This window comes from Centruroides vittatus, unplaced genomic scaffold (genome assembly GCF_030686945.1).
Source record: "Centruroides vittatus isolate TY-2023 unplaced genomic scaffold, ASM3068694v2 scaffold_324, whole genome shotgun sequence".
In the NCBI taxonomy this organism is placed as follows: domain Eukaryota; kingdom Metazoa; phylum Arthropoda; class Arachnida; order Scorpiones; family Buthidae; genus Centruroides; species Centruroides vittatus.
In genome coordinates this window covers 300,066-316,310 of record NW_027122701.1, presented here as the reverse complement: position 1 = coordinate 316,310, position 16,245 = coordinate 300,066, and the positions used below count along the sequence as shown (strand labels likewise).

Below are 16,245 nucleotides of genomic sequence, written 5' to 3'. Positions count from 1 at the left end.
AAATTATGATAAGCCCAAAAAGAGAATTTGAGAGAAAGTTATATTTTTGAAAGAAATAAATTGAACATCATAACCCAAATTACAGAAATACAATTAAATGTTCATATAAGTCAAAGACTAAGAGAGGTGATTGAGATTAGTGTTCTCTCACTATTTCAATTAAAATTTCACTGTTAACATCACACAACATAATTAAACATCAAGTTTATAATTCACCATGTTAAGAAACAAAAAACTTATGTTATTCAAATAATCTATCATTGGAGAAAATTCAACTTTCTGCTTGTCATCATAGTAAAAGTCATGCTGGACTCAAGTCATCAACATACTACTTTTCCATTATGAAATGATGTAACAATGGCAAGTAAGTCAATGCCATTATCACTTTCCACTGCAGAATCCATTGTAATGTGAACCAACCCTAATACTTTTATGTAAAGTATAGTAAATCTGATATTTATATTTAAATTATTAAAGCATTCTTTTAAATTTACAATAATTATTCTGACTAATTATATTCAAATTAATAATGTCTTAATTACTCAAAATATGAATTAAAAAATTCAATCAACATACCACTATATATTCATCCACACCAACTGTGCAATTTCTTACTAATTTAGTGATTGAATGAGATTGAGATGGAGTATTATGACGAGAACATTTTGAAGGTAAAGCAGCTATAGTAGCATGATTTAAATATAAAGAACAAGTGTCTGTTGGAGAGGGATGCAAATTTTCAACAGCAGTTCGAAAAATCTGAAAATTAAATTTTCATGTATTTATTTAAAAAACACTTGCATTAGTCTTTGTATTTAGATGTTATTTTTTAATATTATTCTTCTATAGAACTTCTCGTTGATTGAATAATAATTATAAAATGAATAGATTATTGTGTTATTTATAGTAATTTATTATATTATTCTATACACAGTAGGTCCTCAACTCATGGACTAATTAGAGAAAGGATAACCAGTATTGCTAAAAGTTCATTAAATCAAATTTTAACATATAACAACAAACTTACAATGTACAGGATGTATTAAAACATCATAATAATGTATAACTATAAATAAATTCTTATAATAATGTATATTGACAAATTTAAAAAAAAAAAAAGTTTTCTCATTGAGAACAGAATATTTTTTGTCTTTTAAGTAAGTTCATTAAATTAAGGATTTACTGTACTTATCTTTTAGTTTTGAAATTTACAATGCTGTAAGTGTGAATGTCTTTATAAATCACCTTTTATATTCAGTATAATTATTATAACTAGTATTTGAAGAAAGTTATATACAGAAAATAAAATTAGATATAAATTAATAATTTGTCTAGACAAATCATCCTGATTAACCTTTTAACTTACCAAATTACAAACTTTATTTTAAAGTAAAAATGTAATATACAGTAAAACCTGCCTAAAACAGAACCTGAATAAAATGGAAACCTGCCTAAGTAAGAAAAATTCTTTGGAACAGAGCAATTTTCTATATTAAATCTTACTGTAAGCTGGATCCCTGAATGAAAACAATGTAAAAACTGAAAAGGGTTTTGGGTACAAAGAATATAACTTAACTTGAATAAAGTAGAAAGTAAAGATGTCACTCATAGACAAATAAGTAAACTCATCTCCAGGTATAAAGGAGGATGCACACATGCGGCGTGGCAAGGAAAAACGGTGTTGCAAATGCATCTTCACCGCACGGCAGCATAACCATACAAGTGGCAATCCACTTACATTTTGGTGCATGTGTTCAGTATTCAAGATGGCAAATGATACGGACAATGCCGCTATCCACGTGTTTACAAATTTTTTCGTATGGCTTGCTTTATTTACCATATATGTCGGCAGATGAGACACGGTATAAATTTTCATCGAAGTTTTATAGTTTTAGCATATATCTGTCTTATAAGACGACCCCCAAACTATGGCCTGTGAATTTTGTTTAGAGCAGCCATCATCACTGGATAATAACACTGCATAGCGTACACGGAATTATGTCCTATTCATAATTTTTTGAAAGGACATCAAATTTTATTTTCTTGCATCTGGCGGCACTGCTTTGCGATTGTTGCAAACATTCACACTGATTCAGGCATTCGAGTAATGACCTTGACTATTCACAAAAACATCATATGGCCTATTCTATTTTGTGGACATACTCTACTCTCTACTAGTAAATAATTACGGTTTGTCCGTTTTACTATAATGGTTTTAATTTATATAAATTTCAATCTAATTTTTTTTGTATCTGTCCTTTAAGACGACCCCGAATTTTCGGGGCCTTTTTTTATGATTCAACTATCATCTTATCTGCCAAGATATACGGTAACTAAAAGATTTTGTCAAAGATTCAAATGAAGATTTTGGATTAGAGATATTTTCATGAATCGAGAAAGAACTGGTGTACAAAATACGCTTATTCCTTGATTAAGATCTCTCGATAAAGAATACTATTTCGAGTAAGATTCGGTTGTTTTGTTCTTTGAATTAAATTATTTATGATTATTTGTGTAGAATTTGTGTTAAATTTATCATCCTTTCCTCTTTATTCTGTTAGTTATCTCAGTTAACTGCGTCAAACTTTCCGCCATTAAAACACCACATGATTGTATTTTCTTACGTGACTACCAAACAAACTGTTAATGGTTGATAGAAACATATCTTGGTGACGGTCTCTACAAAAGATAGAATTCGACCAACTTTTGTGGCACAAAATCAACTTTTGCAGTGAAAAAAAGTGATGCCATTCTGCTGCTTTTACTTGCTGCACTGCACGTGTGCATCCTCCTTAACAGTCATCACAGAGCATGACAAACTGTATTCTGAGAATGATTTTGAACCTTGCCAGAAAAACAAAGGAAATGTGACAAGAGGGCATATGGACACAAAATCTTTGTTAATATCCTTTGTGGAATTAACTAGGGACAGAATCAATTTCTTTTAAGAATTGAAACTTTCAAAAATCAAACTGAGGACAGAGTTCTTGAAAACAAGCAATTAATGTAATTTATGAAAACAATGAGAATAAGCAGTAATATAGTGCTGCCAATTTACCTTGTCAGAGTAGTTAGTAACTAACTAGTATCAAGCATTTGAAAATAAGTTGATTAGCATTTTGATAATTACTAAAATTAAAGTTAACAATCAATTAGAATAGTCATGAGCAACCCACAATTACAGGCTGCATGCAGTCTGTGAGATTCTAATATGCAGCCCCCGGAACTTTAGCATTTAATTTTATTTTCTTGCTTTCTATCATTATGCAACCCTAATTAAGCTTATATTCTGATTAAAAAAACATTCAAACTAAACTTAATTAGTGAAAAAATGAGAATAAACTACATATTATTAATTAATTAAAACTTCTAGTCCTTTAAATATTATTTTATTAATATTAGTCTGTTGTGACTATAATCTATTAATAGGCCGTATTATACTAATTTAACTTGCAGATGAAATTAGAGAGATTGAATCAGTCTCTTTGTTCAACAGAATAAACTTTTATTTGCACCTGCAATCTGTCCTTCCTTAATCTCAAGAACATAGATAGATGAAAGTCAAGACCAGATATGAAAAGTTTAGGGAAAGAGATCCCAATTAACTATATACAAATTTCTGGCATAGACTGGAAGTCACGGGATTTCAATTCAAAAATTTTCTACAGAATGGGTTAGATAGATGACTGGTATGACTGTTGTTATCAGGAAAAGTATACAAGAGCAAGACAATACTAAAATCAAGAGCATATATTTCAAGTTAAATAAATTAAAAATTGCAGCCCAGCATTGTGATGATGTCATAATAATTTTATTTATTTTTACTAATTTATTTTTTATTTTTAAATATTTAAAAAATTTATATCTATTTGTCAGACATTAATAACATTATGCTACACAATTTTTTACTTTCTTTTGATTTTTATATTTTATTCAAAAATTATTTTAGACTTTAATCTGAAATATATTTTAAAACTAAAGTTTATATAATACTAGTAGCACTGCTCCTAATACTACGTTCGCACACAATCCTCGACTAACTTCGATCTCGATTTACCTACAATCTGGATTGTGACTGTCGCTATTCAAACGTCGTGCCGTTCGCACAGGTAACTCGCTTGAGAATAACCCGGCTATTGTAAGCGATGATAAAACTGGCATAACTACTCGGTAAGTCACAAACACCAACACACAAAATGGAAGTTTTGATTAGAAATAAATACTTTTTCTTGCCATATATCTAATAATAGACAGATGTCATCGTCTCTCCAAACATCTTTTTTATTTCTTTGCCGATAGCCCGACACGTGTTCTGTAGCCATCTTGTATTTTCTCACGCGCGTAGGATTGTGGGATCTCTCTTATGACTGGATCTAGTTTCAAGAACTCTCTCCAGTCAATCGCGATTGAAACGGTCGAGGGTGTTCGCACCAAGGCATAGTCGCTGACCTTGGTCACAATCTAGATTGAAATGCTCGGTGTGAACGGGGTATAACCATATTTGACAATCCAAATAGTGTTTTGTGTCACTTTGTAACTCTGCATACTTTTGTAATTTATAATAATGTTTTGTAAAAATTATTATAGTTTATATATTTAGTTATTTAATCTAAATATTAAAAAGTTTTAATAAAAACTAAAATCAATAATAAAACACAAGAAAACATTGTACTTTATATCTATCAATTTGCATACATTACTTTAAACTTTTTCAAAAGTAAACAAATATTTATTTAAAATCAATTCACATCATTTTGTAGGCTTTATTAATTGAACTTTGACATGTGGTAGAACGTAAAAGTTTAACTTTTTCAAAATTTTGGGTTATGTATATACTGTACATGTTTTATACATTAACGTATGAAGTATTTTTAAAATTCTAAATTAAAATTTATATTATATACATATACCGTATTTTACGGACTATAAGATGCACTTTTTTCTTCAAAAAATTGCCTCCAAAATTCAGGTGCGTCTTATAGTCCGTAGCGTCTTATAAGTATTTTTTTTTAAAATTGCTTAAAAATTAAGGTGTGTCTTATAGTCCGTAAAATACGGTATATATAATATATAAATTTTAATTTAGAATTTTAGAGAGTTGTTAATCCGAATGAATTAGGGACTGGGGTTGTTCGGATAACTGATTATGTATGAAAAAATATATTAACCTGTCCGATGTTTGAATTTTTCTCCGTTGTGTGTTGCTTCGTGTTGAATTTTCGTCGATTTTAAGCCTAACGAAAATGTTTATAATAATAATCGAGGCTATTGTATCGTTAAAAATTATTCCTTTATTTTTTACAAACAAAATAAATATATGGAAGAATATAAAAACATGAAAATTATACTTTAGAAGTAAATCTAATATCAAAAACATTTGATTCAGCACGACACAGTCCGACTGAAAATCGTTCGGATAACCGGGGTTAGGATTAACGACTCTCTAGTGTATTTTAAAATCTCTCAATTAGGAATTATGAATTATTTTAAAATATTATATCTTACCTCTTCTTTAACTCTAGGTTCAAGTTTTAATTTTACATCATCATAAGTAATTTTAGCCAAATTTTTTGATTGGCCAATAATTAAAACTGGATACAAATGAGGATCTGATTGTGTCAAATGATCACTAAATTTCAACTGAACATTACACATTATCTTGAAATAAAAAATTTAAAAAGTAATCAATAATTTTTACAAATTAATTTATTATTAAATTTCAATAAAAATTTAAACATCCCTATCTCAATAATAATATTTTAAATTTTGAGTACATAAAATTAAGCAATTTTTCAAGTATAACAGTATAACTCTTACAACTTTTATCCTATGTTAGTATATGGTGTTACACTTTAAAATTAGTATTCATATTAAACTTGCTTCCAATTTATATCAGTCAGTATAAATTACAACAAAGTTCCTATAAGCTTTAATACATTTTATACAATTAATTAATTATTAAAAATGCAATGGTAATTTTACTAATAGGAATAAAAAGACAAGATGTTCTAGGTTAAAGAATATCTATATTTTCCCCAAATTAAATTTCTAACAAAACTGTTCATCTATTATTCAACAATATTGTTAAAAAAGATGGAAAAGCAAATATAAAAAATTTATTTTTGACTTTATTACACATGTAATTTTTGTTAGAAGTTTGCTATTTGTTTACTGTTTGAGCAAATGCAATAAAATCTTTCAAAGATCGTCCTCTCATTCAAGAAGGTACAACAACTATATTTTTGTTGAATAAACTTCAACAAGCTTCCCCTCTATCTGATCAACAAGATTGCAGCATTCAAAGAAAAGAATTACTGAATAGCAAATGATTAAGCACAAAATATATATCTAGATTTTTTTTTTGAAGAATGCTAAGTTTATCCATTTTCTGAAAAATCTGATTGACTGACTGGTTAAAAATTGATATTCAACAGTGAATGTCATATTAGAGTTAAAATTTGAAAAAATGTCATCACAGAGAAAAAGTAAACAAGTTTCAGATTCAGTGTCAACTTGTATTTATTTAAATTAAAATATGATTAAAAATCATTGTCTGGCACTGTAACAATGTCACAATAAGTAATTTTGATTTTTACATATAATTAAATTGAATTCTAACAAAAATGTTTTCTTGTAAATTTTCTCAAATAAAAATATTTCTATTCTTGAATTAAATAGATATATTTAGTCTCTTGATAATTAGCACCGAGTTCGGCATTAATACAGTATTGTATTAATGCTGAACTCTGTGCTAATTATCAAGAGACTATATAACTTTGGCATAAGTTTTTTTATTTATCTATTTCTATAGATATATTTATTTTAAGCTATAAATGTAAACATTATATACCTCCCATATGTAATTTTAATATTTTAAATCCTATTTTAGAAGTATCAAACCTAAAAATATTATTTTAGATTCATCAAAAGTTTAAATTTTCAATAAAGAAATCTTGACTTTGTAATGCATTCAATAATGTTACAATTCACAGATTATTTTAAAGATGAGTTTAGCTAAACTATAATTACCTAAACTATTAAACCATTTAAAATTGTTCACATTTCTTTCATTGAGATAGGGATGTTTATATTAAAATAAACAAATTTCTTACAATTATTAGATGAAATACAAGCCTTAACAGAGTTCAATTCAATTTCTGTCAAAAATAAAACATTAAAAATTATTAAAATTCATATTACTGTATGTTATAAATTTTTTGAAAAGATACATTACTTGCCATATAATCATTGTTATAAAAATATTTTGAAAATTATTTAAGTAATTAGATTTTTTATTTCTTTCAAAATAATAAAATTTTTTTTCTAAAATAGCAGTATTTTGCCAAGAAAACTTGTAAAAAGTATTCAATATTATGTAGCTTTTCTAATCTTAAAATACTAATCAGCCAGTCAGTTTGCTATTTTTATGCTGTAATTAAATTACTATTTTACACTAAAGTTAGCAAATACTGTCCCCTTGTTAAGGCAGAACATCAGCAAAACTTCTATATGGCTTACAATATTGTATTCAATCTCAAAATTTGATGAATTGATTTTGATAAAACTTTGCCATTTTCCATTTATTGCAATGAGAAATCCAAAAATGTTATAAAAAATAGGGTCCATGACTTCATTTTCAAGATAAGGTCATAGCACAAGTATGCTTGACAGCAATATTGCACAACTTTGTCAGGTAATGTCCCAAGGTCACCAGCACATCATCTATGAGCTTGTAGAATTGTGCTTGTTTTCAAAATTCAACAAACCAATTTTGATGAAACTTTGCCATTTTCCATTAATTGTGATGAGAAATCCAAAAATGTAATGAGAGTCCATGGCTTTGTTTTTGATATATGGTGGAGTCAAAGTGATGATGACTGTACTCCCTGATGTGATTGAGCATGCCTAACGAAATTTAGCAGAGAAAGATAGAAAACAGCATTGTGTACACCTAATAGAAAGTAGATGTGAAAAACAAACAAAATACAAGAACAAAACAATCAATGTCTATTGCTTTGTTCTTGGATCACCTCTCTGTGTTGGGAAGTGTAAGGATCATCTCTCCATACTTGGCCAATGCAAGAACAGCATCTCCCATGGCCAGCAGCTGTGAGAATTGCTTCTTTCATGGCTGGCAGATACTAGCAGGGTCACACAATGAACATATTAAATAAGTACAGTGATCTTTTCAAGATTACAGCACAACAACACAGTCCTATAATCTTGAAAAGATCAATACATGCTTTTCTCATTTTCACTTCATATTACTTTCCCATTCCACAATCACACTCTTTTTCATTAAATAACAGTCACAAATCCACTAACCATAAATTTTTAAGCTATGTAGGTTGTAGCACTAGTTTGTAAATAATTACCTTACAATATAAAAAATTCAACAACTTAATCTTTTAATCTATTATGTTACATGATCTACACAGAATTGACACGTGTGCATATGTAAGGTGACCAACTTTTTTATAATGAAAAGGAGGACATATAAATTGAAGGAAAAAATATTGTAAATAAAAGAAACATTTTATTCATTGCAATAATAATACACTATAATAATCTCTACTGCATGCGCAGTGGCATAGCTAGCATGGGTGACACCCGGGGCAGATATCGTGGTGTCACCCCAAGTCATACCGTGGGTGTCACCCTTCTTAACTGTTTTATAAAACAGTATCGGATTATTGAATTGTAATATGCCTGCACTCGAGCAAACTTGAACGCTATATCGAATAAGCAATATCATCACGTAGATTTATATTGACTAGCATGAATCCGTTGACCTTTTTTTTTTTAGTCATGGGTTGTTGAGTTGGTCGAACTTTCCACGACTTAATGTTAAAGCGTGTTGTCAAGGTTTATTTCACGACTTATTTTTTCACAGTCGGGTGTCAAGGGAAGACAGAACTCACTCTCTCTTTCTTTCACTCATCTCTCTCTCTTTTGTGAAGATTTCTATATGAATGACAGTTTAAGATAATTTCATTATTTAGTGATTTTGCATTTTCTTATTCATCATATTTAAAGATAATAAAATCATTTAAACAATTTCAAATGAAACATTACCCTTTTAAAACTGATGCTCTCTCAGCTACTCGAACAATATAGGCATATTGTAATAATTTTTACTGCATTGCAAACAATCTTCTACAGTGAAAATACATATTTTTTTTTAGAAACTCTTTCTGCCCCCCGTGGGCATTAAGAAAGCCTCTTTTAGCAAGCTCATTATGGGTTTGGCCAGGCCCACAATGGGGCAGCCAGGTGGTGAGGGATGGGGCCAGACATATCCAGATGGACTCCCCTGAAAAATTCCTGGGGATTTTTTGACTCATCCACATTTGATCCTGGGTCCCACAGAGCAGTAGGCTGCCACCTTGACTGCTCAGCCATTTGGCCATCAGTGAAAATACATTGAGATTAATTAGTAAAAACAGTTAAGATACATGAATAAATAGGAAGAGTAAAAAAAAAAAAAAAAAACATAGTAAACAGCCTGATTTTTATTAGGCTACATTTAAGCTCTGAAAGCTGTTACTATTTTCTGATTACTATTTAAGCTCTGAAAATGTCTTCTATTCATGTACCTAAAGACTAAATTGTTTTTACCCCTCAGGCTACAAGGGAAACTTGTAGAGAAAAACCTGTCAAACAACTTTTCCATTAGCCAATTTCATGTTTAGAATTAAGGCTAAATTGTTTATAAGGGAGGGACTTCTCATGTCAGTCTTACATTTTAATAAAATATACACTATTCAATACAGGGAAAAAATAAAACGACCTGTCTTCTTTTCTTTTAATTGTCAGGTCAGCCATTTCTAAAATGTTTTAATAATTCATATAGAAATATAGTGTTGTGGCTGGACTGGGCATGTTGAGGGATCAATTCCCACCCATCTTGCTCTTTGTTGTTCTGTCCAGTACTCACTTCTTTAGAATGCATGATTGCTGTCATTTATTTGATCAGTGTCTTTGAGTTTGTTTTATCTTCTGATTTTGTTCTGATTGGTTCTAGTTTCATTTTTATATTTTTGTGTTTGGTTTTGATTTGTGAATAGTGACAATTTTTCAGTAGTATCTGTGAGAACATATAGTTTGATAAACTTATTTTGAATTTACTATTTTACCTTAAATTTATTGCATTTAAATATGTTACTTATATTACTTTGGAAAATGTCAATAAATCCATAAAATGTTGCCACTATTGTACATAAAATATATGAAATGTATTCAGATGAAGAGATGCTACATTTACAGATGAAGAAATATACTAGAGTTATATTTCTATATGAATTATATTAAAACATTTTAGAACCCTATTTCTTGCAAATGGCTGATCTGATAGATAATAGAAAAAAAAAAAAAAATAGTTTTTCCCCCTCTATCAAACAATATATATTTTATTAAAATGTAAGACTGACTTGAGAAACCCCTTCCTTTGTTAATATCTTAGTAACCTTAAGTAGTCCAATAAGAATCAGGTTGTTTGATTTGTAAAGTTTATCAGACTTTTGTATGTGTTGTGAACCACTCTAGCAGATATGCAAAAATAAACAACAGGTTTAAAAATAACTTTAGAATTAATATTTCTGAAATATGAGTGATTTAATCCAGTTATTTTAAAATCTGTTTGTTTGTCTCATTAAGAATCTGCAATCCTAACAGGCTATCATCAATACCTGCAGAAGAGTGCTCATTTTCTGTAGGTTAAAATCAAAATATAATGACAATGTACAGTACTTTGAACATATTTGTATACACAACAAGATTCTAAAAAATATATTTTAATGAGTATATTTTTATCAATTTTTAATTTAATTTTTTTTAACGAAAGGAAATATAAAGTAAGATACATATACATAATTAAAAAACAAATTATTTCTTTAAATAAAATTACAGGATTTTTATCTAATAAAATCCATCAGAGACCATCCATCCAATCATCGAAATGTTATAATTCAAAATAGAATACATTATTTATCATTAAACGTAAATGAAAATATTTGTTGAAATAAATAATTTTCAGGAGTTCCTTTTAGTAATGTGTTTATATGCATATATATTTTTACACAAATTACCTCAAAGTAACTTCTACCCGAAATAGATATGAATCTAGTCAAGTTTGTAAATAATAATAATCAGCTATTCGAAAAACTTTTAATTACTATGTATATTGAATGTATTATTTCATTTAAATCAATTACATACATATACATATTCAAATTATAAATCTGTTTGTATTTTATATAGCAATTAGCATCAGAACACTTAAATATATTACATACACAAACCTTTACTGTGCTCTGCAATGAACATGATAGTTCGCAAAGCATGATGGATCACGAAACGACCTCTAGTGGATAAAAACCTTTGCTTTGCTTTGGCTGATAGAGGAGTCTATTGCTTTTCGCTTATACTCCGGAAGAACAAAAGGGTCGCTCAGCGACCGAAGAGTCGGCCTTATAGAAGACAGCCAATCCGAGAAGACAGATGAGAGGTCACGGATGCGACCAAAGCCGGCCTTATAGGAGACGGCCCCCGCGAGAAGGGGAGATAGGAATGCCTTCCGGGAGGACTTGGGGGAAGCTGGCTCCTATTCAGGCGTCATTGGCAAGGAGGAAAACCCGGAAAAAACTCCCGCTGCCAGCTCGTCCGAGTGAGGCGCGAACCACCGATCGAACTCCGGTGTTTAGGTCTGGTCTCCGCCAGTTATGAGCGAAGACGGAGTCCACTCGCGATAAAAACCTTTAATAAGAATTAATTGTATTATACCTTAGATGCAAATAAATTTTGAAATTTTAATATTTCAGATTTTTCGTTCTCTGCTTATAATATTGAGCCAAATAATTCAATTCAATTCTCTATTGTATGAACTTTAGTTCGTTACAAGGAGGTAAAAGTACAGCCGAATTAAGGTGGCAGCCCAACGCTCTAGGGGATTCCGGACGGGCCGAAAAATCTCCAGGAATTTTTCAGGGGGGTGGTCCGTCCAAATTTGTCGGGCCCCGTCCCTCACCATCCAGCCACCCCATTGTGGGCCTGGCCGAACCCATAATGGGCTTGCTATAAGAGGCCCTCTTAGTGCCCACTGGGTGGAAAGAGTTAACAAAAAAAAAAAAAGTGCACCAACGTCACGGTTTAGCTGGTAGAAGCGACACACGCGTAAAGCGCCCAACTTTATATCCCGGAGCGGTTGTGGGCTGTTAGCCGCCTGCTAGATATTCGGCCACCCTCGCCCGATTATGTGAATCACGAGCAGACTAGATCAACGGCGGGCAACCCGGCGGGCCAGCTACGGCTGGCGAAAAGTTTCTATCCGGCCCGCGAGATCTTTAATAGATTATTAAATTGGAAAAATAACTAATTAATAGTTATTTTTCCAATTCTTTGTAATTTTCGAAAACGATAAGAGAAATAAATGTAGTAATTAACTTTTTATTTATTTATTTCATATTTGCAGACTTAAAAAATTACAAGTCACAAGAAGGCGTCAATTAACTACTACGGCCCGCGGAAAAAACGTAAAATTTATTCTGGCCCATGTTATAAAAAAAGTTGCCCACTCTAGACTAGATTTATAACTTAACCCAACCGATAGAAGTTTACTGGCGTGTTTTTACGATAGTTCTGTATAGTTGACAGGAGTTTTAAAAAATCCATTAAAATATTTGATATATTTATTCTGCGTTTATTCTGCTCTCCCATCTTATATTACTTACGGATTTCAATGTTAAACCAGTGATATTACGATTTAGTATGTCCTATCTGTAAGCGGATGCAGATAAAACGTGTACAATTCTTGTACAATGTTAAAAAATTAACTGTTACTTTGGCATCATCATTTACAATCAAATTTAATGAATGAAACGCACAAGGTACAAAAAAGCTCTAGAATTTATTTTCCTTAAATTTACGATCTAAGAATCCGTTGTCATAAAAATTTGTCTTTCCAATGTTTTCCCAAGACCACAGATATTCAAGTACAAAGTAACTGGTTTCGACTTATTTCTACTTAAGAAGTAATTAAATAATTAAGAGATCAGGGAATGGGGACATAAATAAAACCCTGTTGAAAGAGCCAGAATTTTACTTAAACAAAAGCTTGACCGAACCAATCACTCGCTCAGTACAGTGGGAAACTGATTTCCGTGTACACCTGGTATTAAAACGAATTAGTTAGAAAACAAATGACTATTAAGTTTAACATAGTTAGATTTTTACAGCTATGGTGAGAAACGTTTAAAATTTACAACAGCCCTGTGGCGTCCTTTGAGATATACTAGTGATGCGACAAAAGAGGCATTTGACATTGACCGGTATCGGCACCTTCGGGATTTGGCACACGCACACACTACACACCTACCTGGACTGTCTCTGATTCCATTCATTAGCCACTTGTATCGAGCTATTTGACTAAGTGGATTGTTTTAAAATTTAAAAAGTAAAGAATATTTTATGTTATTTTTATGTACGTTTCTTTACAAAGCTATATTTTAATTATAATTTTTTTAAAAGTATATTAATACAATTGAACAATATATTGTACCAGGTATGTATATCCACCGCACATTTTATTTCACCGAGTAAGTTTTTATAATTTATTTTTAATTTTAGCCCTTATATCGTGGCTAGCGATTCAGAATGTAATTGTGATATTAAAAATACATTTAGAGAAGTCTACAGTTTTTACTGGCTTATCGAACAAATGAATACGAATGGACCCTAGACCAGTGATTCTTAACAGGGGGGCCGCGGCCCCTGGGGGTCCATAAGAAGTTTGCCGGGGGCCGCCAAATTATGCAAAATTTCCTTCGGAATATAATAAAAAGAAAATTGATGTATAACCGAATATCGTATTGAAAAGTGAAATAAGAAAGATAAAGTTTTCCTATTTAGTTTTCTTTATTTGTTTTTTATTTCTTCCTACATACAACTTTGTTAGTACAGAAGAAATAAATGCAAATATGCTACTTACACCGCAGTATTTACTTCTTTTATTCCAAAGTAATTCTAAGAAACTATTAATGCTTGGAATTTTAAAAATAATTATGCAAAAATAGTAGGCTTAGTAGTAGGGTTAGAAAATTTAAATACTTTTGCAAAAGTTATGCAAAATCTTTACGACAAGTTGTGGGTGTTTTAGTTTAGTTTTAGCATCGGCTTTGGATCTAATAATAGTGCATTTCTTTCTTATATTGTGTGTTTAGTTTTAATTATTTATAATTAACCCACAAAAATGAGCAAAAAACAGAAAGGAACATTAGAAAATTTTTTTAATGTAAGTAATCACGGACCGGGACCTTCAAAAAGAAAATATACTGAAGAAAATACTAGTGAAAGTTCCGACGATGATACAGTGAAAAACGCAACGGAAAAAAAACCACAAGTCCTAAACTAAAGGTATAAAATTAAGTAACATTAAAATTAGAAAATACGATCGTGATTATATCAAATATGGGTTCGTAAGAATAGAAGTTCAAGGAATTACAAAATCACAAGAAATCTCGTTAAATTATTTTCGAATATTTTTTGTTTTTTCTATGAATTTTTAATTGTTTATTTTATTTTTTGTTAAAAATAAATGAGTTTTTATGTTTAATTGTGAAGTTTGAATGTTATTTAAATAGAAAATGAAATAATAAAGTTATGATTTACATTTATTTTATAAAAAAATAAAGCAATAATTAAAAAATCAATTTCTTATAGATAAATTATCAAATATAAATTATTATTTAAAAAAATGAGGGTCACAAAAAATTATAAAATATTTGGTGGGCTGCGAGTATAAAAAGGTTAAGAACCACTGCCCTAGACCATCACTGACGCGCAATTAACTGATTGCCCCTGGAAGTCGGCTTCTTACAGAAACACAGCTTCCCTATCATCAAATGCGGCACGCCACTGATTTTTTTAGTGCACTATAGGCTGCCAGCGTGCGTGCACGCACTGCATACCTACCAAAACCGGCCCCGAGTCGTTCCAAGCGAGACTTTGTCCGCCTCCCATCCATCTTTTCTATGTGTTATATGTTTGGCCAAGTTTGGTTAGATTTGTTGAAATCCGGTCGTGTTAGAAATAGTTGGCTATTAAGATCCTAAAACGCGTCGTGAACAAAATGGTGTCAATTTCTCACCGAAATAATATATTGTGTAAGAGCAGCGCCGGATTAAGCCTCTAGCGGGCCCTAGACAAAATTTAAATTGGGGCCCCATTTAAATAAGTTGCTCCTAAACAATGGGCTCTCGTGGCGCACATTACTTCTGACGCACGGGTGGCTGTTGACCTTTTTTTTTTCTTTTTTAGATAATGGCTAGTCGAGCGGAGCTTAGTAGGAATTGTTAAATACAGCCTTTTCTGTCCTATCTAATTTCTTAAATAATTTTTAACTCGTTTTGAAACAGAGAAATCTTTTGCACTGAAGCCGGGCCCCTCCGAATTCCGGGCCCTAGACATTTGTCTACTTTGCCTATTCGATAATCCGGCCCTGTGTAAGAGATATGGTATATTGCAGACCAACTATAAACAATTTATGTGCAAGTGTCCTGCGTACAATAAGAAACTGTTTATATGGAAGTGTCGCTACTTGTTATACTTTCAACACCTGGTATAACATGGTGACGGCCGGGTGTTTGAGCTGTTAATATCGAGAATGAAGTTAGATAGATGAATGTTGATACCGGATATGGAAAGCTTATGAGCTAGCGGTCCCATATGTGAACTTTTGATTTGGATCGGAAGTCACCTTATTTCAATTCAAAACTTTTCTCTAGAACAGAGTTAGATAGATGAGCGGCATGACTCTGTTGTTAACAGGAAAAGTATGATGTTCGGGGGCAAAACACTACTAAAATTGAAAGCATTGTGATGAAAACTTGCATTTATTGTAACTATATCTTGTATATTTATAGTCATAATAAAAATGCTCGGTATTAAACAGCTTTTATTTAATCTCAAATCTTGCAACTAAAATTTCATCCACTTCTAATTAAGATAAAAAGCTGAACCTTTGAAGACATACTTAAGTCAATGATAATACATTTTTTAATGATGTTTTAGGAGGGTGGGCCCTTTCCACCATCTTCCACCTGGAAATCCGATAAAATCTAACCAAATATAGATTTTAATCATGATGTGTGTGTGTAAATTCACTGTAGTGAAATATATGGTAGAGGTCTCACCTCTACCACCCTCCACTCCAATCTCGAAAAAATTTTACTAATAAAAGTATATTTTTAA

General features: G+C 31.0%; 1 protein-coding gene across 2 annotated transcripts in view; it reads right to left on the bottom strand.

Annotated features, from left to right (window-relative positions):
- The window catches only part of grsm (granny smith), a 39,352-nt gene extending 28,008 nt beyond the window's left edge, over nucleotides 1–11,344 (bottom strand). Inside the window, exons 1-4 of one of the 2 annotated variants that reach the window (XM_067286184.1) lie at nucleotides 11,291–11,344; nucleotides 7,113–7,157; nucleotides 5,506–5,658; nucleotides 577–759 (exon numbers count right to left, since the gene is read on the bottom strand). In XM_067286184.1, the coding sequence (XP_067142285.1) occupies nucleotides 577–759; nucleotides 5,506–5,655 (333 nt within the window). In that variant the 5' untranslated portion in view covers nucleotides 5,656–5,658; nucleotides 7,113–7,157; nucleotides 11,291–11,344. The remainder of the gene's footprint in view (nucleotides 1–576; nucleotides 760–5,505; nucleotides 5,659–7,112; nucleotides 7,158–11,290) is intronic. The other variant, XM_067286185.1, reaches the window with a different exon arrangement.
- Between the last annotated feature and the right edge of the window lie 4,901 nt (nucleotides 11,345–16,245).